Here is a 25,926-nt window from a genome sequence, read left to right as displayed (position 1 = left end):
TCAATAAAGTGATATTATATGTGACTAAATAAATTACCTTAACAGTAGTAAATAATTACTTCATATATTAGAACCTTGTGTTAAAAGAATTCTCTATCCCTAATGGAATTAGTTTAAATAAAAGCTGCTATTCGAATATCTTTGTTGAGCCCCCAATGATTGTAAGTTCTTAGTGTGTGAATCCACCATAGTTCCCTCCTGTTTAACTCATCATCCAAATTCCCTCCTCTCCAATGAGTGGTTACCTTTTCTATCCCTATCCATGAAAAATTCTTAAAATCAAATTTGGTGCAAGTGTTGCAATGTGAAGGGACACCATGATCTTCATGCCTCTTCTCTATTTTGTTAAGGTGTTCTAAAATACGAGTCTTGAGAAATCTGGTTGTTTGTCCTAAATATTGGATCTGACAATTGCATTGTAATAGATAGATCACGTTCTGAGTCTTACATGTAATAAAATGTTTAATTATATAGGTCTTTCCCGTTACAGAGGAAGTAAAAGTTTTATGGGTTCTTTTTGTGTAATTGCATCCTTTACATTTTCCACATGTATAGAATCCTTGTAAGTTAGATATACTCAAAGGTGGTTTGGGGGCCATGCCTTTAATTAAAGAAGGGGCCAACTTTTGTTTAAAATTACTACCTCTTCTATATGTGATCTGGGGTTTGTTGGGTATGATATTACTTAACAATTCGTCATTCTGTAAAATATGCCAGTGTTTTTTGATTATTTTATTGATTTGATGGTGCCCTGAATTAAAAGTTGTAACAAATCTGGGGAAGGAGGATTGTTGATTTATTGTAGTTTTATTTTTTGCCAAAATTAGATTGCGATCCTGATTTTTAATTAACTGTCTATCTATCTCAAGACTACTTGAAGAGTAGCCTTTTTGCAAAAATCTCTTTTTAAGTAATAATTATTGTTCTTCGTAATCTTCTATTTGATCACAATTTCTCCTGATGCGTTTGAATTGTCCTCTAGGAATAGCCTTTAACCATGATGGGTGGTGTTGACTGTCATGCTGGATGTATGTGTTTGCATCACATTCCTTGAAGTGTGTTTTCGTGTGTATATGTCCATCAACCGTTGTGATGGACAAATCTAAAAAAATAGCTTTGGTGTTATTTATTTCTGGGGTCAAAATGATATTCATATTGTTTTTGTTTAAATCATTAACAAATTGTTGGCAATTTTCTATATTTCCCCTCCAAATGCAGAGGACATCGTCGATTATACATTATATTTAAATTAGATAACACAAAATTAAGGTTACATAAAAATTGTATCTATTTCACAAATGTATTCATATTTAAATTAGGTAACATAAAATATGAAATACCTTTAACTAGCACACATAACTTCACTTTTCATTCATTTTTTAACGTAGGAAAGCTATAAGGTTATGATAAAATATAAAGGCACTATATTTTTTATCCCTATATGAGTTGAACGGATAAATGTTGCCCTCTCTAAATTTCCTCAAAGGGTTTAATAATATAAAGAGAAATTTTTTAAATTCCCTTTTCATACGATTCAAATTGATAATACAGTCTTTAATGTGTTTGCAAAGTATTTTTATTGGATATACCATTGCATAAATGTCGATGTTACTGAGTTATATGTAATTTAAGGTTGCCGTAAAAGTATCCTTTATAGAAGGAAAACTTTGGAAAGTACCATTTAGTGATTAGAATTAAATTCTCATTCACATGTATTCACATACATTAAAGTCCGCACAGCGCAAAACATCTTTGCACATATTTCTCATACTATCAAATTATATATAAAATTGTCATAGATAATTTTCAATTGTATTGGTGTTTAGAATGGATACTGCCGCTGTTCTATTTTCTATTCATAGAAATGTATAATCGCAATTCCCTATAACGGAATATTTGGTTAAAGCCACAAAGGAAAAACGTCCTCACTGATTCGTCAGAAAGAACACGTGACTAACGAGCCCATACGACGTCATAAATCCACGGAAAATCTTCTAACATCATGGGATTGGCTAAAAATAGCACGTGAACTTTAAGCGGACCTTAAAGGGAACTGAAATTCAAGAAATACTCGAATGGGGACTTTATCTAACTCTGTCTTCTCATTGGATAAAAATGCTAAGTAATTCACTGATTGGTCACTTTTATTCTTATTGTTCATGTTTATGCCGAACCTAATATAAAGTTAATATTTAAAAGTTAAATGAGCGACATAAAAAGATTCAACATTTTAAAAAACAAGGTTGGGCCTAAACATTTAGTAGGAATTTGTACTTTTTATTCTGTTTCTATTATGTGAGTCCAATTTCCTGCCACAGACAGGAAATTGGAACATGGATACATTTGTATAAAAGCCGGCTACTTTGTCACAGCATCATACAAACTGTTACTTGTTTTTATTGTCTTTTATTGCTCTTGAAAAAGACGCTTAAGCGTTGAAACGCGTAGAGCTACAATAAAACATTTTTTATCTCACTACTTGGCAATCATTTCGCTGTGACGAGCCGGACTTGCTATTTTGGATAAGTAAGTTACTACTTGTTTCTTCAATTTAAAGTTTCATTTTACTGCTGATGAGGTTCCAATCCTTTTCCAGCCCTTTGTTGAAAACCTCCCTGTTGTTGCCTTTGGAGAGGGACATATTACAGAGGGATATACCATAGAAGCAGGACTCACGTTACTTAAGGAGTGAGTATATTGCACATTATTGCAACAGATTTTAACTTGCACATCAAGTCCATTTCTATCTATTATCAGAAACTTAACATTCTGCAAGACCAGCGCCATCCATTTCGTTTTGTCTATTGCTTATACAGTCCTTGGGGAGAGACTGAGGAAGGGCAGCGGTCACTTTATTTAACAAGGAGAGTATTGTTTTTAGTACATTGTGTTGAGCATATTCTTTGTTAACATCTTTTTGTTTGCTACACACATTTCTGCATTGAAGCCTGACACTTTTAAAGGTAGGGACATTCCAGGCAAATTTTTCTTTCATAATTCAGATAGAACATTTAATTTAAAAATAACTTTGCAATTGAATTCTATTATCAAATTGTCTTAGTTTTGTTATTATCCTTTTTTTGAAAAGCAGGAAGGTAAACACTATATGGCAGCAGTTTTGCAACAATGTTATACATTAGCAAAAGCACTAGATGGCAGGCACTATTTCCTTTCAGGCTGTGTTCCAGAATTGTGCACGCTACCTACCTAGATATCTCTTCAACAAAGAAAAACATGAGAATGATGCAAATTTTATCAAATAAGTCAATTGGAAACTTTTTTAAAATTGTATTCTCTATCTGAATCATAAAATAGTGACCTGACCATCAGATACTGTCAGAATTACATTATAATGACTATCAAAAGTAATAGTTGGTATAATTTGTGTATGGCTTGAGTGTGATGGCTATTGATATGGCAAAGCTGTCTCTATGTAGCCAATCACTACTCTTCTAGTCTTGTAATGACTAACTTGAGTTCAGGATACAGGACAGTGTTTTATACAGAATTTAATGATGTTATACAACAGAAAAAATAGGTAAATTGCATTTATCCAAATATATAACATAATCTTAAACCATATATAAACCCCCTAACTCTGGGGTTAAAACATACAATAGTATCAATACAATGGAAGCTCTAAGCTATAATGTTATAAAACCCTATAATGTTATAAATCCATATGACGTGAAGGTTAATTATATGTGCTTTGCTTTGGCCATATGGACACTAACCTCCCATTGCTCCAATACTAGCCAGCTAATTTGCTGATTAACCCAAAATGCACCATCATTTTCCTTTTGCAAGCAACTCTAAATTAGCTTATTAACTACCAGTGCTCCATACCATATGCATAAACCCCACTTGGTGCTTCTTTCTTACTACTAAGACCTCTTACTTAAAATTATTTTGGAAGGACCCACACAAGCTATTTCTTTTACAGAAATCCCAGCCAAAGTTCTCAACGTACTGAATCTATTAATAATAAAGATAGGATTCTGAGCCTGCAAAAGCATCCATTAGGGGTTTTAAGATCAATCTGAATAGGGTTTTTGTCATGTTCCAAAGTTAAAGGGACAATGTACTTAGGCAAGTAGCGGATAAAACTCCATGGGGTAGATTTATTATGCAGCGGATGCTGCATTCTAGGCGAGCCTGAAACGGAAGTTAAGAAGCATCAGTCGTAAGACCGCTGCTCCTTAAAGGGATACTGAACCCAATTTTTTTCTTTCATGATTCAGATAGAGCATGACATTTTAATCAACTTTCTAATTTACTCCTATTATCAATTTTTCTTCGTTCTCTTGCTATCTTTATTTTAAAAGCAGGAATGTAAATCTTAGCAGCCAGCCCATTTTAAGTTCAGCCCCATGGATAGTGCTTGCTTATTGGAGGCTTAAATTTACCCACCAATAAGCAAGCATAACCCAGGTTCTCAACCAAAAATGGGCCGGCTCACATTCCTGCTTTTTAAAGTAAAGATAGCAAGAAAACGAAGAAAATTTGATAACAGGAGTAAATTAGAAAGTTGCTTAAAATTGCATCCTCTATCTGAATCATGAAAGAAAAAATTTGGGTTTAGTGTCCCTTTAACTTTTGAAATCATCCTGATCCAATTGGGATGATTCAAAACCCCTGCTAGCGGCCGATTGGCCGCGAGTGAGCAGGGGGTGGCATTGCACAAGCATTTCACAAGAAATGCTTGTGCAATGTTAAATGTTGACAGCGTATGATGTTGGCATTTAGCAATATCAAGCGGACATGATTCGCTATAGCGAATCATGTCCGCTCAACATTTGTTAAATCTTCCCCCATGTGTTGTATTCAAAGCTGCTGCAGGAACACTCAAATTGGCTAATCTAACGCCCCTCCCCTACTGAGAGGTTGATTGCTGATGCCTTTTAACATTGCTTTTCTAAAGCCAATACTGCAGTATTACACATTTTATAGGAAGAATTATTAACTGGCAAAAGCAGATATTTCAAATAACAAATGGAAAATAGCTATTTGTAAATAAATGTATACACTCCAGAAGGTAAAATGTTAATTAGGAACACATAAAAAGGGAGAAAACTTTATAGAACAATGTCCCTTTAAAGGGATAGTAAAGTAAATATTAAACTTTCATGATTCAGATAGAATATGCAATTGTAAAAAAAATTCCAATTTACTTCTGTTATCAAATTTCTGTTCTCTTGTCAACCTTTGTTGAGGAGTAACGATAGCACCTCAGGACTGTGCACGTGTCTTTATGACTGTATGACAGCAGTGATTGCTGCTATGTTTGTAGCAATGTTATACAAAGTTGCAAGCACTGCTGCCACAGAGTGCTAAAGAAATGTGCACTCTCCTAAGTCCTATTATGAGCTAAACTTAGGTTTACTTCTCAGCAAAGGTTACCTAGAGAACAATGCAAATTTGATAATATAGGTAAATTGGAAAGTTATCTAGACCATTAAAGGGACATGAAACCCAATTTTTTTCTTTCATGATATAGAAAGAACATGCAATTTTTAAACAACTTTCTAATTTACTTCTATTATCTAATTTGCTTCATTCTCTTGATATCCTTTGCTGAAAAGCATATCTAGATATGCTCAGAAGCTGCTAAATGGTGGCTGTACATAGATGCCTCATGTGTTTGGCTCACCCGTGTGCATTGCTATTTCTTCAACAAGGGATATCTAAAGAATGAAGCAAATTAGATAATAGAAGTAAATTGGAATGTTATTTAAAATTGTATTCTCTACCTGACTCATGAAAGAAAAAAAATGGGTTTAGTGTCCCTTTAAAGTAACATTTGTACTTTACTGTCCTTCTAAATATATGTCATGGATTCATATTTTTCCAAATCCACCCAACATATTGAAAATGGATCTTCTCAGTATAATTATAAATGTGGAGTAGCAGGATTTGAAAATAGGTCATTGGACCATGAAAACTTATATGAAAAGATGATTTAGCATCTGTACTTTAGTATTTATTTCTTGTGTATATACTGATGTTGCTCAGAGTATACTATTAGTAATCTTTAGTAATAATTACTTTCTCTATATTGTTTTATAAAAATAAATTCATGCCTGATACTGTCTTCAACACAGATATGTTACACACCTACAAATACGGCAATTCGGCAAATAACAGGTAAAACAAAGTATAAATCACAATAATTAACTAGTTTAGATATATGGCTACCTGCGTTTAGGCCAGATTACAAGTGTCGTGCTATATATTTATTTATTTTTGCTTGCGCGCTAACTGCTCTTAAAGTAAATGCATGCGTATTACAAGTTAAAAGTAAAAATTTAGCATGCAAGAGAAAAATTGAGGCTCGCTAACTTCAGGACTTTGTGACCACACTAACTTTTTCCTCCCATAGACTTCTATGGGTCACAATAAAAATAAGCTATCCATCTTCTTCCAGGCGGAGAAAAGTCTTCATCCAGGCGAAGAAAGATCTTCTTCCACGGCGGCACAATCTTCCATCTTCATCCCGGTGGCACGGAGGCGGAGCAGAGAAGGATTGGCGGCTCATGCGATCATCCACAGCACACTGAAGATTGAATGCAAGGTACCCCTTTTATATTGGGGTACCTTGCATTTCTATAGGCTGATTTGAACAGCCAATAGGATGCAAGCAGCTCTCATCCTATTGGCTAATTAGAAATTTTCAGCCAATAGGGATGCAAGGTACCCCAATATAAAAGGTGTTCCTTGCCTTCAATCTTCAGTTTGCGGCGGACGATTGCATGAAGAGGACCTCCACGTCAGAGGCGGATTAGGAGTGGATATTGGCAATTTTTTATTCTTAATGAAGTTCATTAACAAAATTAAGGGTTGCTCACAATCTATCATATGACAATTATTGACATGTTAACATCTGCCAATGAGCCCTTTAGCAATGTAAAGCAAGCTCAATCCGCCATTTTCATTGCACACTAGCGGCTCCATTTATTAAGCAGCAGATGTTGCTTTAGCGCCCCATCGTTTCTGGTCCTCCTGAAACAGAAGTTAAGAAGCAGAGGTCGTAAGATCACTGCTCCTTAACTTGTCCACCACCTTTAATGTGATGGACTGAAATCCCGATCCAATCGGGATGATTGACGGCCCCTGTTAGCCAACGATTGGCTGCCAGTGAGGAGGGGGCGGCATTGCACAAGCATTTCACCAGAAATGCTTGTGCAATATTAAATGCCGACATCATTAAATGCCGACAGCGCATGCTCTCGGCATTTAGCGAGGTTGAGCAGATATGACTCGCTGTTGTTAAATCTACCCCTAGGGGTTAAGTGTTACAGCAGAGTGTTAAATTAATTTAAATTTAAAGAAATGTAGAATTGTTGATCCAGTTATTTTTCTGTTTATTTGTATAGGTGGTAGTTCACTATTTATTTTTCTGTTTATTTGTATAGGTGGTAGTTCACTATTTATTTTTCTGTTTATTTGTATAGGTGGTAGTTCACTATTTATTTTTCTGTTTATTTGTATAGGTGGTAGTTCACTATTTATTTTTCTGTTTATTTGTATAGGTGGTGGTTCACTATTTATTTTTCTGTTTATTTGTATAGGTGGTAGTTCACTATTTATTTTTCTTATCAGAGAAGTTAAATATATTTGTTTGGTTGTCAGAATGATCTCTGCTTTGGATTGGAATATACAATAAAACAACACAAATAGGACTTATTAGAAATACATTCTCAAGGAACAAAAATGAATTTGTTTAAAGGCCTTGCAACATAACATTTTCACCAAATATTCCTTCCAGGTGTATTTAGTTCCTGATGACTGAATAATAACAAGCGTCATTTAGCTCAATAGCAAAACTAGAATGCTCCAGTCCACAGAGCTTGACGTCAGTTGCAGTTAAATGAAGCACTACTCAAAAACCAAATTGCCTAATACCTGTCCTAAAGTGTATCAACTTACACAGTCCCTGTTTTTAGATGGTTTAAAAAGAGATCTGAACAGGAAAAAAATAGTTTCAGCTGAAAGATTTTGGATTTTTTACAATGTTTGGTTTGACAGAATTTCGTTCATGAGGACATTCCCTTCAGTTGAAAATTAATTTAGAAAACTAGAGCAAACACATTCTACTTATATTATCACATTGACTTTGTTCTGTTTGTTTCTATAGAAAAAGTGCAGAATGCCGTTAAAGGTATCACCTGTACATCGCTTTTGTTATTTTCTTGCAGAATGATTTGTACTTTGTGCTCTTTTCTATCCATTGTTGGGAAATATACCTAGTTAGACACAGGAGGGTGCACTTATCCAGGGAACAATTTTATTTTCATTGAAGCTAAGGATAGTGGCTTATGAAGTTTGGTAATAAATATTTTAGTCTGATTAATTTCCGTCCAACAGAAGTTACACTTATTGTATTTTATTTAAAATAAACATTTTGTACTTGGGATATGCTTTCAGCTTTCTTACGAATACATATTAGCCCGAATTGATGCAGATTCATCAATTTGTCTGATACATGAACAGCCAAACACCTTGGACTAGATTACAAGTGGTTGCACAGACATTTTCACGCAAGCGATTTAAGAATATTGTGGGTGCATTAATTTGAGAGCATATTACAAGTTGAAAGTAAATATACGCTATAAAATTTAACGTGCATTGGGATAGCGCAACTCTCGTGTAAAGGGTTAGGGATAAAATAAAGTTGTACCAAACACAACATAAATACATTAAAATAAACTGTTGCACTATAAACACTATATGATAAAAAGTATCCATATAAATATAAATAAAAAAATATTTATAAGAGTTCAAAGGTATATGGTATATGGCCATCTAATTCTCCATGTGCGCAAACAACGACACCGCCTTAGACCTACATTGCGAAACCCGAAACGTGTTACACATATTTTACATTCCTATGTTCTTCACATAGAATTTTTGATTTTATTTTTATTAAATATATATTTATATATATATATAATTACCTGCGGTTTTGATAATGTTGTCGATAACCTCTCTTGGTACTGGTTCATCACTGATAAACCTGACAGATCTTCTTTGCTTAAGAAGCTCATAAAAATCCTTAGACCTTTTCACCATTTCCTGTTGTGAGTACCGAGGTGGAGAAAAAGGGACATGATGAACGCTCTCTTCCTCGGTGTCTTGCCACTCATCTTTTTCTTCTGAAATAACAATAAAGGTTAAAGGGAGAGGAAAATAAAAATTAAACTTGCATGATTCAGATAGAGCATATTATTTTAAGACACTTTTATATTACCTTCTATTTGCAAATGTGTTTCGTTCTTTTGGTATCCCTTGTTGAAAAAGAATATGCACATATCCTACACTAGTGGGAGCTAGCTGCTGATTGGTGCCTGCAGACATTTGTCTCTTTTGATTGGCTAACTAGCGCCTAGATTTAGAGTTTTGTCGGTAAGGACCCGCGTAGCTAACGCATGCTTTTTTCTGGCCGCTCCTTTTAAATACCGCTGGTATTTAGAGTTAACAGAATGGCAGGGTTTTCAGTGCGTTAGGCTCCAAAAAGGGAGCGTAGAGCATAATTTAACGCCACTGCAACTCTAGATACCAGCGGTGCTTACGGACGCGGCCAGCCTCAAAAACGTGCTCGTGCACGATTCCCCCATAGGAAACAATGGGGCTGTTTGAGCTGAAAAAAAACGCGTTCAGCTCCTAACGCATCCCCATTGTTTACTATGGGGAAACACTTCCTACGTCTGCACCTAACACCCTAACATGTACCCCGAGTCTAAACACCCCTAACCTTACACTTATTAACCCCTATTCTGCCGTCCCCGCTATCGCTGACCCCTGCATATTTTTTAACCCCTAATCTGCCGCTCCGTAAACCGCCGCTACTTACATTATCCCTATGTACCCCTAATCTGCTGCCCCTAACACCGCTGACCCATATATTATATTTATTAACCCCTAATCTGCCGCCCCCAACATCGCCTCCACCTAACGACACTTATTAACCCCTAATCTGCCGAGCGGACCTGAGCGCTACTATAATAAATGTATTAACCCCTAATCCGCCTCACTCCCGCCTCAATAACCCTATAATAAATAGTATTAACCCCTAATCTACCCTCCCTAACATTGCCGACACCTAACTTCAAGTATTAACCCCTAATCTGCCGATCGGAGCTCACCGCTACTCTAATAAATTTATTAACCCCTAAAGCTAAGTCTAACCCTAACCCTAACACCCCCCTAAGTTACCTAGTTAAAATAATTACAAAATTACCTGTAAAATAAATCCTAACCTAAGTTACAATTAAACCTAACACTACACTATCAATAAATAAATTAAATACAATTCCTACAAATAAATACAATTAAATAAACTAACTAAAGTACAAAAAATAAAAAAGAACTAAGTTACAAAAAATAAAAAAACAAATTACACCTACTCTAAGCCCCCTAATAAAATAACAAAGACCCCCAAAATAAAAAAAATGCCCTACCCTATTCTAAATTACAAAAGTTCAAAGCTCTTTTACCTTACCAGCCCTTTGCCTGTAAAAAAAAACATACAATACCCCCCCCAACAATACAACCCACCACCCACATACCCCTAATCTAACCCAAACCCCCCTTAAATAGACCTAACACTAAGCCCCTGAAGATCTTCCTACCTTATCTTCACCACGCCGGGTTCACCGATCGATCCAGAAGAGCTCCTCCGATGTCTTGATCCAAGCCCAAGCGGGGGGCTGAAGATGTCCATGATCCGGCTGAAGTCTTCATCCAAGCGGGAGCTGAAGAGGTCCATGATCCGGCTGAAGTCTTCATCCAAGCGGGAGCTGAAGAGGTCCATGATCCGGATGAAGTCTTCATCCAAGCGGGAGCTGAAGAGGTCCATGATCCGGCTGAAGTCTTCTATCAAGCGGCATCTTCAATCTTCTTTCTTCCGGATCCATGTTCATCCCGCCGACGCGGAACATCCATCTTCACCGACGACTTCCCGACGAATGACGGTTCCTTTAAGGGACGTCATCCAAGATGGCGTCCCTTGAATTACGAAATTCCGGAATTAAGGTAGGAAAATTCTGATTGGCTGATGGAATCAGCCAATCAGAATCAAGTTCAATCCGATTGGCTGATCCGATCAGCCAATCAGATTGAGCTCGCATTCTATTGGCTGTTCCGATCAGATTGATCCACGCTGGAGGTCTTCGCGATGGAGCCGTTCGTCATCGGATGAAGATAGAAGATGCCGCTTGGATCAAGATGGTTGCCGGTCTGGATCGCCTCTTCTTCCCGGATAGGATGAAGACTTTGGAGCCTCTTCTGGACCCCTTCAGCCGCAGGATTATGGATCGCCAGCCCTCGCTTGGGTTGGATGAAGATTTTGGAGCCAGGACCGATCGGTGAGACCCGGTGAGGTGAAGATAAGGTAGGAAGATCTCAGGGGCTTAGTGTTAGGTTTATTTAAGGGGGGTTTGGGTTAGATTAGGGGTATGTGGGTGGTGAGTTGTAATGTTGGGGGGGGTATTGTATGTTTTTTTTTACAGGCAAAAGAGCTGAATTTTTTGGGGCATGCCCCGCAAAGGGCCCTTTTAAGGGCTGGTAAGGTAAAAGAGCTTTGAACTTTTGTAATTTAGAATAGGGTAGGGCATTTTTTTATTTTGGGGGGCTTTGTTATTTTATTAGGGGGCTTAGAGTAGGTGTAATTAGTTTAAAATTGTTGTAATTTTTTTCTAATGTTTGTAAATATTTTTTTAATTTTTGTAACTTAGTTCTTTTTTATTTTTTGTACTTTAGTTTATTTAATTGTATTTATTTGTAGGAATTGTATTTAATTTATTTATTGATAGTGTAGTGTTAGGTTTAATTGTAGATAATTGTAGGTATTTTATTTAATTAATTTATTGATAGTGTAGTGTTAGGTTTAATTGTAACTTAGGTTAGGATTTATTTTACAGGTAATTTTGTAATTATTTTAACTAGGTAACTATTAAATAGTTATTAACTATTTAATAGCTATTGTACCTGGTTAAAATAATTACAAAGTTGCCTGTAAAATAAATATTAATCCTAAAATAGCTACAATGTAATTATAATTTATATTGTAGCTATATTAGGGTTTATTTTACAGGTAAGTATTTAGCTTTAAATAGGAATAATTTATTTAATAAGAGTTAATTTATTTCGTTAGATTTAAATTATATTTAACTTAGGGGGGTGTTAGGGTTAGGGTTAGACTTAGCTTTAGGGGTTAAAAAATTTATTACAGTAGCGGCGAGATTCGGTCGGCAGATTAGGGGTTAATAATTGAAGTTAGGTGTCGGCGATGTTAGGGAGGGCAGATTAGGGGTTAATACTATTTATTATAGGGTTATTGAGGCGGGAGTGAGGCGGATTAGGGGTTAATAACTTTATTATAGTAGCGGTGCGGTCCGCTCGGCAGATTAGGGGTTAATAAGTGTAGGCAGGTGGAGGCGACGTTGAGGGGGGCAGATTAGGGGTTAATAAATATAATATAGGGGTCGGTGGTGTTAGGGGCAGCAGATTAGGGGTACATAAGGATAACGTAGGTAGCGGCGCTTTGGGGTCGGCAGATTAGGGGTTAATTATTGTAGGTAGCTGGCGGCGACGTTGTGGGGGGCAGGTTAGGGGTTAATAAATATAATATAGGGGTCGGCGGTGTTAGGGGCAGCAGATTAGGGGTACATAAGTATAACGTAGGTGGCGGTCGACAGATTAGGGGTTAAAAAAATGTAATAGAGTGGCGGCGATGTGGGGGGACCTCGGTTTAGGGGTGTATAGGTAGTTTATGGGTGTTAGTGTACTTTAGAGCACAGTAGTTAAGAGCTTTATAAACCGGCGTTAGCCCAAAAAGCTCTTAACTACTGACTTTTTTCTGCGGCTGGAGTTTTGTCGCTAGATTTCTAACGCTCACTCCAGACACAACTCTAAATACCGGAGTTAGAAAGATCCCATTGAAAAGATAGGGTACGCAATTGACGTAAGGGGATCTGCGGTATGGAAAAGTCGCGGCTGGAAAGTGAGCGTTAGACCCTTTCCTGACTGACTCCAAATACCGGCGGTAGCCTAAAACCAGCGTTAGGAGCCTCTCTCTAACTCTAAATCTAGGCCTAGATGTGTTCAGCTAGCTGCCAGTAGTGCAGTGCTGTTCCTTTAGCAATGTATAACAATAGAATGAAGCAAATTTTATTATAGAAGTAAATTGGAAAGTTGTGTGAAATTATATGTTCTTTCCAAATCATGACAGAAAGTTTTGGGGTTTCATGTCCCTTTAATGTTAGTAATCAGCACACTGATGCTTAAAAAATGAATATATCACTAAATCCTTTCTTTTTGAATGTTACTTCATCTTTATGGATGCATTTTAGTTCATATCTGTTTTATTTCAAGATGACATTAAACTGCATTTATAGTGGAATGGAAGACATGACACTTTCAAGGTTCAGCTATATGGCCCCATTTATGAAGCTGTGGATGCAGCTTCAGGACCCAATTGTTTCAGGCTTGTGCAAGCTAGTTAAGTAGCTGTGGTCTTAAAGGGACATGAAACCCCAAAAAATTATTTCATGATTCAGATAGAGAATACAATTTTAAACAAAATTCCATTTTATTTCTCTTATCTAATTTGCTTCTTTCTTTAGGTATCCTTTGTTGAAGAAATAGCAATGCTCATGGGTGAGCCAATCACACAATGCATCAATGTGCAGCAACCAATCAGCAGCTACTAAGCCTATTTAGATATGCTTTTCAAGGATATCAAGAGAATGAAGCATATTAGATAATTGAAGTAAATTGCATGCTCTTTCTAAATCATGAAAGAAAAAAATGGGTTTCTTATCCCTTTTAAACCGTTGCTACTGAACCTCTTCACCTCAAGATTAACAGAGTTAAATCATCCTGATGAGATCAGATGCTGCCCGCTTGCTGCAGTGTTTGGTGGACAAGGTTTCAGGAGGTGAACCTTGTCTTTCCGGGCTTTAAAGGGACAGTCAAGTCCAAAAAAAATTTCATGTTTCAAATAGGGCATGTCATTTTAAACAACTTTCCAATTTACTTTTATCACCAATTTTGCTTTGTTCTCTTGGTATTCTTAGTTGAAAGCTAAACCTAGGAGGTTCATATGCTAGTTCTTAGACCTTGAAGACCGCCTCTAATCTAAATGCATTTTGATAGTGTTTGACCACTAGAGGGCATTAGATCACGTGTTTCATATCGATAACATTGAGCTCATCCATGGAGACAGCTCTGATTGGCTAAAATGCAAGTCTGACAAAAGAACTGAAATAAGGGGGTGCAGTCTGTTGAGGCTTTGATACAAGGTAATTACAGAGGTAAAATATGTATTATTATAACTGTGTTGTTATGCAAAACTGGGGAATTTGTAATTAAGGGATTGTCTATCTTTTAAAACAACACAAATTCTGGTGTTGACTGTCCCTTTAAGAGTCAGCACTAATTGCTTGAAATGCAAGTATTTCAAAATAACTGAGATAAGGGGCAGTCTGCAGAGGCTTAGATACAAGATAATTACAGAGGTAAAAAGTATGTTTCTTTAACAGCGTTTGATATGCAAAACTGAGGAATTGGTAATTAATGGATTGTCTATCTTTTAAAACAACAAAAATTCTGGTGTTGACTGTCCCTTTAAGAGTCAGCACTAATTGCTTGAAATGCAAGTGTTTCAAAAGAACTGAGATAAGGGGCAGTCTGCAGAGGCTTAGATACAAAATAATTACAGAGGTAAAAAGTATTTTTCTTTAACAGTGTTTGATATGCAAAACTGGGGAATGGTAAATATAGGGATCTTTTTAAACATTAACATTTTTGGTGTTTACTATCCCTTTAAACACTAAAATGCATTTTTGTTTTAAAGATACAGTTTAGTCAAAATAAACTTTTACGATTCAGATAGCCATGCTATTTTAAACAACTTTCCAATTTACTTTTATCATCACATTTGCTTTGTTCTCTTGGTATTCTTTATTGAAAGCTAAACCTAGGTAAGCTCATATGCTATTTTCTAAGACGTTGAACTGCCTCTTATCTAAGTACATTTTGACAGTTTTTCATATTTATGCACTGCTACTACATGTGTGCCATATAGATAACATTGTTCTCACTCCAGTTGGGTTATTTATGAGTCAGCACTGATTGGCTAATATGCAAGTCTGTCAAAAGCACTGAGATAATGCAGAAGTCTGCAGAGGCTTAGATACAAGGTAATCACAGAGGTAAAAAGTATATTAATGTAACAACGTTGGTTATGCACAATTGGTGAATGGGTAATAAAGGGATTATCTATCTTTTTAAAGAATAACATTCTGGAGTAGACTATCCATTTAGGTAATTGGTAACAATTCCACTGCAAATTTAAAGGGACATGAAACTTAACATTTTTCTTTCATGATTCAGATACAGAACACAATTTTTTTTTTTATTACTTTTATTTGTAATCCAAGAAAAGGTCAAACAAAAAAAAACAACAAATATAAACAGCTTTGAACATATAGGATCATCCGTAAATTATACACAAGTTCATTCTTATAATACTGTATTTAGCTATGCATACAGATATATTTTAGCTAATCTACATATTGATATATCACATTCAACTTACTTATTAACATTTCTTGGAGTTTTTTAATTTTTCACCCCCCCCTCCTGAACCCTCCCCCAAACCCATACCCCTCCCGTGCGGAGAAGCAGCTCATCAAGGAAGAAGGAAAAGAGAAAAAAAAAAAAAAAAAAAAAAAAAGGGGGGGGGGGGGAAAGGGAAAGAAATCAGCTTAGATACTAGCTCTCTTTTAATATTTACCAGTTTCCTAATAAAACAATTTCTGTGTTCCTGAAAGGAAAGATTATATGGTTCATTTCAGATTCGGGAAAAATTCTCAAAAAAAACGCCCATTTATCAAAAAATCTTTTAATGTCTTGCTCATTATTTATATCTGCATTTCTTTGATCTAAAATACATTGCTTTTTCATGCAGTTTTTTATCTCAGAGATACTTGGGATTGCGCAGCTTTTACACTTTTTGCAAATTAAATATCTAGTAGCAAGGATGACAGAGATTACCACTTTCTCATCGCTCTGCCTACCAGATTCTTTAAAACAAAATATTATCTGATACAATGTGAGTGAAAGATTAGCTATTTTGAGCACATTCTTGAACCAGTATTCCACCCTGGCCCATAAGTTTTTAATCTTTGGACAGTGCCAGAACATGTGGATTAGGTCAGCTGCCTGAAGTGAACATTTTGGACATTTGCAAAATCCCATGTTGGCACACTTGAGCCCTCTCTTAGGGGTAAAATATGCCCCATGTAAGAGTTTGACGTGCGCCTCTCTCCAAGTTGCAGATAGTGTTACTTGCGAAATTTTCTTAATTGATAATTGAATAGTGTTTATTTCAATATTGTTTTGTGGAATTAATTCATTCCAATAAGCGACCAAGTTTGCCCGTATCGGGACTCCTTTATTTATGCTCAGAAGATGATAACACGGTGCAATTGACATATGACCATTTCTTGTCAAAGCTAGCCAGTTCTCCAATGTGCTCAGTCCCCATTCCCAGCCCACTTTTTTAACCAAATCTTGGACAAAATGCCTTAATTGCAGATATGCAAAAAAGTCCTTATTAGACAGATCAAAATCTATTTTTAAGTTCTGAAATGATTTAATACATTTCCTTTCTTTATCTATAATTTAAAGTACCTTTGTTAGTCCAGCCGTATGCCATTTTCTAAAAACTTCCGAGTCTAAGCCTGCTTGAAAAGTAGGGTTGCCTATTATGGGTAAGATACAGGAAGCTCTATTATTAATTGATAAGGAAAACGCTATCTTATGCCAGGCTTTGAGTGGATTGAAAATAGTTTTAAGTTTTTTAATTTCTGCTGGAACTTCTTTAGGCTCTAAGTGTATTAATGCTGCTAAGGAGTATGGATGACATACACTAGACTCAAGATCATTGTTCAGTACATAGTTATTAACCGAAATCCAATCCACTACATTTCGTGCTAAGAATGAAAGGTTGTAAAACCTTATGTCAGGTAAAGCAAGACCTCCACTTTCTCTTGGTAGCGAAAGCTTCATAAGAGAGATCTTTGACCTTTTGTTTTGCCAAAGGAACTGAATAAGAGAGGTGTTAATCGATCGGATATCCTTTCCTAAGAGAATTATTGGTGTATTTTGAAGTATGTACAGTAATTTTGGAAGGAGAACCATTTTGAAGAGGGCTATCCTGCCAGAAAGTGATAATGGGAGTTTTTGCCAAGTCAAAAGTTTTTCCTTAATTGTTTTTACTACCGGGGGAATATTTAAAGCATATAGGTCCGATATTTTTATCGGGATGTGAATCCCTAAATATTTAAAGGAATGTGTTACTTGATGAAAAGGAGTATTCAAGATGGAGGTATTATTTTATATCTCTGACTTAGCCATGTTGACTTTATAGCCAGAGAATGAGCCAAATTGCTCCAGTATCTGAAAAAGTTTTGGTAAATTCAATTTAGTGTTTGCCAAGTAAAGCAGCAGGTCGTCTGCATATAGACCGATTTTTATTTCAGTGCTACGAATTTTTATATCTTCTAAAAGATGGCGAATTTTGATTGCCAGAGGCTCTATGGAAATATTAAATAAGAGTGGGGAGAGAGGGCAGCCCTGCCTTGTTCCTCTACCCAAAGAGATAGGAGGGGAGATGGTATTATTTACTATTAATTTTGTAGATGGCTGATTATAGAGATTTCCAACGAATTCAAAAAAGTTCCCCCTAATACCAAATTGCCTTAATGATGTTTTAATATGTTCATAATATACGGAGTCAAAGGCTTTTTCAGCATCGATGGAGATAATGGCAAGATCAGGTAGGCCCTCCCCCCCGCTGTATTGGTGAGAAGTAGCCTCGAAATATTCTATCACAAGCAATGCTTCTCTTATTTTCGCAGCAGAATTACGGTTATTTAAAAAGCCTGCTTGATCAGTGTGTATGATTTCTGAAAGGATTCCTTGGAGTCTATGTGCTAGAATCGCAGTGAGAATTTTATAGTCGGAATTTAGGAGAGCAATTGGTCTATAAGATTCTTTGCAGGACGGGTCCTTTCCACCTTTTAATATCAAGGTTGTATATGAGCTAGAAAATGAAGAAGGAATCAAATTACCATTTGCAAAAAAACTATTGAAAAGATTGCAGATATGTGGGGTAGCTTCACTAGACAAGATCTTATAAAACTCACTAGGGAGACCATCTGGGCCTGCTGCCTTATTTAGGGAAAGCTCAGATATTGTTTTTTCTATTTCCTCTATGGAGATGGGGGCATTTAAATTATTAGACATTTCTAATGTAATTGTGGGGTGTTTGAGGTCCCTCCAGAAATCTAAAGATTTCTGTGAGTCACTTGTTTTATATGAATACAGCTCTTGATAGTACTCAAAAAATGTGTTTAGAATGTCATCCGAGTTTGAGATTTGTAACCCTTTATCTTGCAAACTATCTATTACAGGTTGTTTTTTCTCATTTTTAATTAATTTGGCTAACATCTTACCCGACTTATAACCAAATCTATATAGCTTGGCTTCCATTCTTAATGCTCTTTGTGTTTCTTGTGACAGTATAAAAGTATCCCTTTCATTTTTTGCTTTAACATATTTCGTCCAGTTTAATGGAGTTTTATCAAGAAGATATTGGTTATAAGCATTAGTCAAACATTGGCATGATTCTCTTTCTCTGCGTCTAATTTTCTTTCGTAAGGCAATACTATATGACATTATTTCCCCTCTCATTACTGCCTTCGCAGTGTCCCAAAACAATTCAGGCCGATTCAGAAATTCCTTGTTAAAATGTACATACTCCTTGTACTTATTTACGAGCCAGTTCTTAAATTTTATCTCTGCCATTAAATAATAAGGAAAGAAAAAGCGCGATAGAGCGGGACGTGGGCGTGAGAGCTGGAACTCCAAAACAATTGGTGCATGATCTGAGAGGAGAATTGACAGTATGTCTGATCTTACCCCATTTATTAACATGCGTTCATCAATTAAAAACAAATCAATTCTAGAAAGAGTCTTATGCGCCTTCGAAAGGCAAGTAAAGCTCTGGCTAGAGGGATTTTGATGTCTCCAAACATCTCGCAAAGATAAATTTTGCATAATTTTTTTAAATAGCTTAGATTCTAAATTATCCTTTTTTTGTTTCAGTTGTTTAACATCTCGCCTTAATCTGTCAATTGGGCTTTGTGGTGCCATGTTGAAATCTCCACCCATAATCAGGCACCCTTCCGTGTAAGCTAAAAGTTTAGATTGAAGAGTGGTCCAATAATTTGGGTCGAGTATATTAGGGCCATATGTATTGCACAGTGTATACATCTTCCGAGAGATCTTTATTTTCAGCATAACATATCTCCCCCCTGGGTCAGCCTCAAAATGTATTACTTCAGAATCAATTTTTTTCCCAATTAATACTGCTACTCCCCTCTTCCTCTTAACACTAGGTGCAAAATATATTTCCTTTACCCAGGCTGACCTAAGCTTCAAAGATTCTTCCGCAGATAAGTGAGTTTCGTGAATGAAACCTATGTCAGTCCGGATTTTCCGGAGCTGAGTAAGAATTGCCTTCCTCTTAATTGGGGTAGATATACCACCCACATTCCATGACACAATTTTGCATTTATCACTGCCTGTACTCATTTATATTTCAGAGAATAGGGGGCAGAGGGAAGAACAATAAAAGAAAAAAAAAAAAAAGGGGGGGGGAAGGGGGTCCTTAGTTTTAAGAGGCAAAAAGAAGAGATTCCTCTTCATTTCCTTTGATACAAAATGAATATATGCCCTCTCCGCACCGGAGGGATTTAAGGACTGCGACTCATATCTGAGCAACCATCGCTCTCCCCTAACGTGGAAAGCAAAAAAAAAGAAGAAAATCAACATATTATATTTTATCTCTGAGGCCTTCATGTTTTAAACCTAGTATCATCTGACCGGGGAATTCAGTGTTTTGTAGAAGCTTTCAGCTAAGTGAGCCTCCTCAAAAAAATGAAAAACTTCATTAACTTTAACCTTCAGTTTATATGGAAATATTATAGTTGCCTGGAATCCTTTCTGTATAAACCTAGTGCAGATGGGAGCGAGCTCCCTTCTTTTTGCAGCGGTGTCAGCAGAAAAATCCTGAAACAAGAGGATTGTGATACCTCCGACTTTAACTGACTGTTGTTTACGATAGTGCTGAAGTAAGGTAAGTTTGTCTTGGAAATTTAGCAATTTAGCTATAATGGGTCTAGGTTTAGTTCTGGCTTTGTTCCCTACATGGAATGAGCCTAATCTATGCGCTCTCTCCACTGGAATAGGATATGAAATGGGTGGCAATTTTAGAATTTTAGGCAAAGTTTCTGATACAAAGTCAACAAGATTGTCATATTGCTGTTCTTCTGGGAGTCCTATGATTCTTATATTGTTTCTCCTAGAGCGATTCTCTAGATCTTCTAGCCTATTCTGTATTTTTTGTAAATTGGTATTCACAGATTCTAAATTAGAACTATGCGTTATTGTTAGGTCTTCCAGGTCCGAGACTCTTTGCTCGGCTTCCTGCAGTCTATTGGAAAATTGGCAGACTTCCTGTGTTAAAGAAAGGAAGTCTTGTTTAATTTCAGCTCTTAGAGCTTCAAACTTGGGAGAGAGTGCTTCAGATATATTAGCAACAAGGTTTTGCATATTAATAGGTTCTTGTGCCACTAGTGGAGCTGACTGCGTGTCCATGCTTGTCTCTTGATTACCTTTCATTTTCCTATCTCTCTGCCTCGCTGCCATGGCGGAGAAAGGGTTTTAGGTGAAACGTGGAAAAATTTATCCATGTGCCAATAAATAAGGAATTGTGAAGAAGGAAAAAAAAAGGAAAAAGAAAAAAGAAGTTAAGCCAAAAATTTGTGAAAGTTGGTGAAAAAACAGAAGTGTTTGTGAGTTTAAGTTGAGAGCGAGAAGCGCTACCAAGCTGACATGTGAGGATAGGTGTGTGAAGGTGACGACCGAGTGTGGGGAGGGAGAGAGAGAGAAAAAAAAAAAAAAAAACGGGGGGGGAGGGGGAGAGTGAACAAACTAGTGATACTTAGTTAATTGTGCAGAGAGGTCCGGCCACAGATGCGAGTACCAGAGAGAAGATATGTAAAAGACATATCATCAGATCCACCAGATCTAATAGTAGTAGTAGGGTCACAGCAAGATATTGCCAATAGGGCCAACAAAAGTAATCTAGTTACTCTACTTTAAATAAAGCTCTAATGCTGTCTCGAGATAGCGAGGGATATACCCTTGATCACGGGGTAATCTCTAGAAAGAAAGGCTAATGCAAACATGACCCAGAAATTATTTCAGCTTTTTAAATGTTTAAGTCATAGTCTTATAAACTGTTTCTCTGCCTCTATGTGTCTTCCTCCTAAGCCCCTTTTTATCTTGTTACACCCACTATCTAAATCAAAACAATTTTGCCAAAACTTAACACAGATATTAATTCTTATAAAGCATAAACAGATAATCAGCTAATATCTTTAAATCAATCAACAGCCTAGAATATATTGTTTCAGTTCAACATCCAGGACATATATAGAACAGCAACTTCTGCTTGAAAAATTAAATTCTGAGATGTAGATATATAGATACAGCACAAAACTTAGGATTCAATACCAGGAGAATGGATAGATTGGATAGATTGAGAAAATATCAGTAACCTTATTTATAAAACAAGCTAATAATTCATGAGTTTAAATAGGTCAAATTAGTTGTTAGTTGTTAAGGATAAGAACATACAGGAGCAGCCCACAGCATATAATTAACAGAGTAGTAAGTTTTCTTAGCCTGTCTTTCCTACACAGGCACTAATACAGAATGTCTGTTAAGGCTGTTCACCTTCCTCCTGTCCTCTTTCATGGAAAATATGGTTAGCTGTTAAATTAAGTAGGACCAGGGGGGTCTAAAAAGACCTAAAGGACAGCTATACATATAAATTCACAGTAAATTAGTTTTTTAAATACATAGCATAGCTGTAAGGGTAAGGGCCCCTTTATCCCTCTCTTTCTCCTCTCTTCCCCTCTCCTCCAAAAAAAGGATCTCAAGCCCTATAATCAGGAACCATTTATATGTAAGTCCTAGACTCAGTTGTAGCAAAGGGATTGATTATTATATTCTTTATAGAAATCTCTGCTGGGCTATGCTACCAACGTTAGCCAATATTATAAAAACTGTTCTTACTGTTTTTATAAACTTTGAGATTTAAATAAAACTAATGCCTGCATAAAGTGTATTCATGCCATAGTCTGAGTGTTTAGACACAATGATATATGTTGAAAAAAAAGGAAGGAGCAGGAAACTCAGAAAAAAGGTAGAGGAGAGAAAAAAAGAAAAAAAAGTCTACAATCAAGAATCAATGATTAACTGCATCCATATGTTGAAATACTGCACATTTTAGCCATGTGAAAAATGTTCGCCTTTTTTGACTTCGCAAAAGACAACTATTTTCTTATCCTCTCTTGAATAGTCTTAAGTCAGTACATATTTTCTTTATGGCCTTGATATCTTAGGGAAGTAAAAAACATAATTTATGCTTACCTGATAAATTCCTTTCTTCTGTTGTGTGATCAGTCCACGGGTCATCATTACTTCTGGGAATATAACTCCTCCCCAACAGGAAATGCAAGAGGATTCACCCAGCAGAGCTGCATATAGCTCCTCCCCTCTACGTCAGTCCCAGTCATTCGACCAAGAAACAACGAGAAAGGAGTAACCAAGGGTGAAGTGGTGACTGGAGTATAATTTAAAAGATATTTACCTGCCTTAAAACAGGGCGGGCCGTGGACTGATCACACAACAGAAGAAAGGAATTTATCAGGTAAGCATAAATTATGTTTTCTTCTGTTATGTGTGATCAGTCCACGGGTCATCATTACTTCTGGGATACCAATACCAAAGCAAAAGTACACGGATGACGGGAGGGATAGGCAGGCTCATTATACAGAAGGAACCACTGCCTGAAGAACCTTTCTCCCAAAAATAGCCTCCGAAGAAGCAAAAGTGTCAAATTTGTAAAATTTGGAAAAAGTATGAAGCGAAGACCAAGTTGCAGCCTTGCAAATCTGTTCAACAGAGGCCTCATTCTTAAAGGCCCAAGTGGAAGCCACAGCTCTAGTGGAGTGAGCTGTAATTCTTTCAGGAGGCTGCTGTCCAGCAGTCTCATAGGCTAAACGTATTATGCTACGAAGCCAAAAAGAGAGAGAGGTAGCAGAAGCTTTTTGACCTCTCCTCTGTCCAGAGTAAACGACAAACAAGGAAGAAGTTTGGCGAAAATCTTTAGTTGCCTGCAAGTAGAACTTGAGGGCACGAACTACATCCAGATTGTGTAAAAGACGTTCCTTCTTTGAAGAAGGATTTGGACACAAGGATGGGACAACAATCTCTTGATTGATGTTCCTGTTAGTGACTACCTTAGGTAAGAACCCAGGTTTAGTACGCAGAACTACCTTGTCTGAGTGAAAAATCAGATAAGGGGAATCACAATGTAAGGCTGATAACTCAGAGACTCTTCGAGCCGAGGAAATAGCCATTAAAAACAGAACTTTCCAAGATAACATTTTTATATCAATGGAATGAAGGGGTTCAAACGGAACACCCTGTAAAACGTTAAGAACTAAGTTTAAACTCCATGGTGGAGCAACAGCTTTAAACACAGGCTTGATCCTAGCTAAAGCCTGACAAAAGGACTGGACGTCTGGATTTTCTGACAGACGTCTGTGTAACAAGATGGACAGAGCTGAAATCTGTCCCTTTAATGAACTAGCTGATAAACCCTTTTCTAAACCTTCTTGTAGAAAAGACAATATCCTAGCGATCCTAACCTTACTCCAGGAGTAACCTTTGGATTCGCACCAGTATAGGTATTTCCGCCATATTTTATGGTAAATCCTTCTGGTAACAGGCTTCCTAGCCTGAATCAGGGTATCAATAACCGACTCAGAAAAACCACGTTTTGATAAAATCAAGCGTTCAATTTCCAAGCAGTCAGTTTCAGAGAAGTTAGATTTTGATGTTTGAATGGACCCTGTATCAGAAGGTCCTGTCTTAGAGGTAGAGACCAAGGCGGACAGGATGACATGTCCACTAGATCTGCATACCAAGTCCTGCGTGGCCAAGCAGGTGCTATTAGAATTACTGATGCTCTCTCCTGTTTGATTTTGGCAATCAATCGAGGAAGCAGCGGGAAGGGTGGAAACACATAAGCCATCCTGAAGTTCCAAGGTGCTGTCAAAGCATCTATCAGAACTGCTCCCGGATCCCTGGATCTGGACCCGTAGCGAGGAAGTTTGGCGTTCTGGCGAGACGCCATGAGATCTATCTCTGGTTTGCCCCAACGTCGAAGTATTTGGGCAAAGACCTCCGGATGAAGTTCCCACTCCCCCGGATGAAGAGTCTGGCGACTCAAGAAATCCGCCTCCCAGTTCTCCACTCCCGGGATGTGGATTGCTGACAGGTGGCAAGAGTGAGACTCTGCCCAGCGAATTATCTTTGATACTTCCATCATTGCTAGGGAGCTTCTTGTCCCTCCCTGATGGTTGATGTAAGCTACAGTCGTGATGTTGTCCGACTGAAACCTGATGAACCCCCGAGTTATTAACTGGGGCCAAGCCAGAAGGGCATTGAGAACTGCTCTCAATTCCAGAATGTTTATTGGAAGGAGACTCTCCTCCTGATTCCATAGTCCCTGAGCCTTCAGAGAATTCCAGACAGCGCCCCAACCTAGTAGGCTGGCGTCTGTTGTTACAATTGTCCAGTCTGGCCTGCTGAATGGCATCCCCCTGGACAGGTGTGGCCGATGAAGCCACCATAGAAGAGAATTTCTGGTCTCTTGATTCAGATTCAGAGTAGGGGACAAATCTGAGTAATCCCCATTCCACTGACTCAGCATGCATAATTGCAGCGGTCTGAGGTGTAGGCGTGCAAAAGGTACTATGTCCATTGCCGCTACCATTAAGCCGATCACCTCCATGCATTGAGCTACTGACGGGTGTTGAATGGAATGAAGGACGCGGCATGCATTTTGAAGTTTTGTTAACCTGTCTTCTGTCAGGTAAATCTTCATTTCTACAGAATCTATAAGAGTCCCCAAGAATGGAACTCTTGTGAGAGGAAAGAGAGAACTCTTCTTTTCGTTCACTTTCCATCCATGCGACCTTAGAAATGCCAGAACTAACTCTGTATGAGACTTGGCAGTTTGAAAGCTTGAAGCTTGTATTAGAATGTCGTCTAGGTACGGAGCTACCGAAATCCCTCGCGGTCTTAGTACCGCTAGAAGGGCACCCAGAACCTTTGTGAAGATTCTTGGAGCCGTAGCCAATCCGAATGGAAGAGCTACAAACTGGTAGTGCCTGTCTAAGAAGGCAAACCTTAGATACCGGTGATGATCTTTGTGGATCGGTATGTGAAGGTAAGCATCCTTTAAATCCACTGTGGTCATGTACTGACCCTCTTGGATCATGGGTAAGATTGTCCGAATAGTTTCCATTTTGAACGATGGAACTCTTAGGAATTTGTTTAGAGTCTTTAAATCTAAGATTGGCCTGAAAGTTCCCTCTTTTTTGGGAACCACAAACAGGTTTGAGTAGAACCCTTGTCCTTGTTCCGACCACGGAACCGGATGGATCACTCCCATTGTTAACAGATCTTGTACGCAGCGTAGAAACGCTTCTTTCTTTATCTGGTTTGTTGACAACCTTGACAGATGAAATCTCCCTCTTGGGGGAGATAATTTGAAGTCTAGAAGGTATCCCTGAGATATGATCTCTAGTGCCCAGGGATCCTGAACATCTCTTGCCCAGGCCTGGGCGAAGAGAGAGAGTCTGCCCCCTACTAGATCCGGTCCCGGATCGGGGGCTCTCGGTTCATGCTGTCTTTGGGGCAGCAGCAGGTTTCCTG

At 37.5% G+C, this 25,926-nt stretch overlaps 1 protein-coding gene across 1 annotated transcript in view; it reads right to left on the bottom strand.

The window, feature by feature from the left end:
* The window catches only part of IYD (iodotyrosine deiodinase), a 105,567-nt gene that overhangs the window by 46,553 nt on the left and 33,088 nt on the right, over positions 1-25,926 (bottom strand). The window contains exon 2 of the mRNA XM_053711830.1: positions 8,955-9,152. Coding sequence (XP_053567805.1) covers positions 8,955-9,152 — 198 coding nt within the window. The remainder of the gene's footprint in view (positions 1-8,954; positions 9,153-25,926) is intronic.

This window comes from Bombina bombina, chromosome 4 (assembly GCF_027579735.1).
Source record: "Bombina bombina isolate aBomBom1 chromosome 4, aBomBom1.pri, whole genome shotgun sequence".
NCBI classification, from domain to species: Eukaryota; Metazoa; Chordata; class Amphibia; order Anura; family Bombinatoridae; genus Bombina; species Bombina bombina.
The sequence above is the reverse complement of the archived record's forward strand: the minus strand, read 5'-3'. Positions and strand labels throughout refer to the sequence as shown.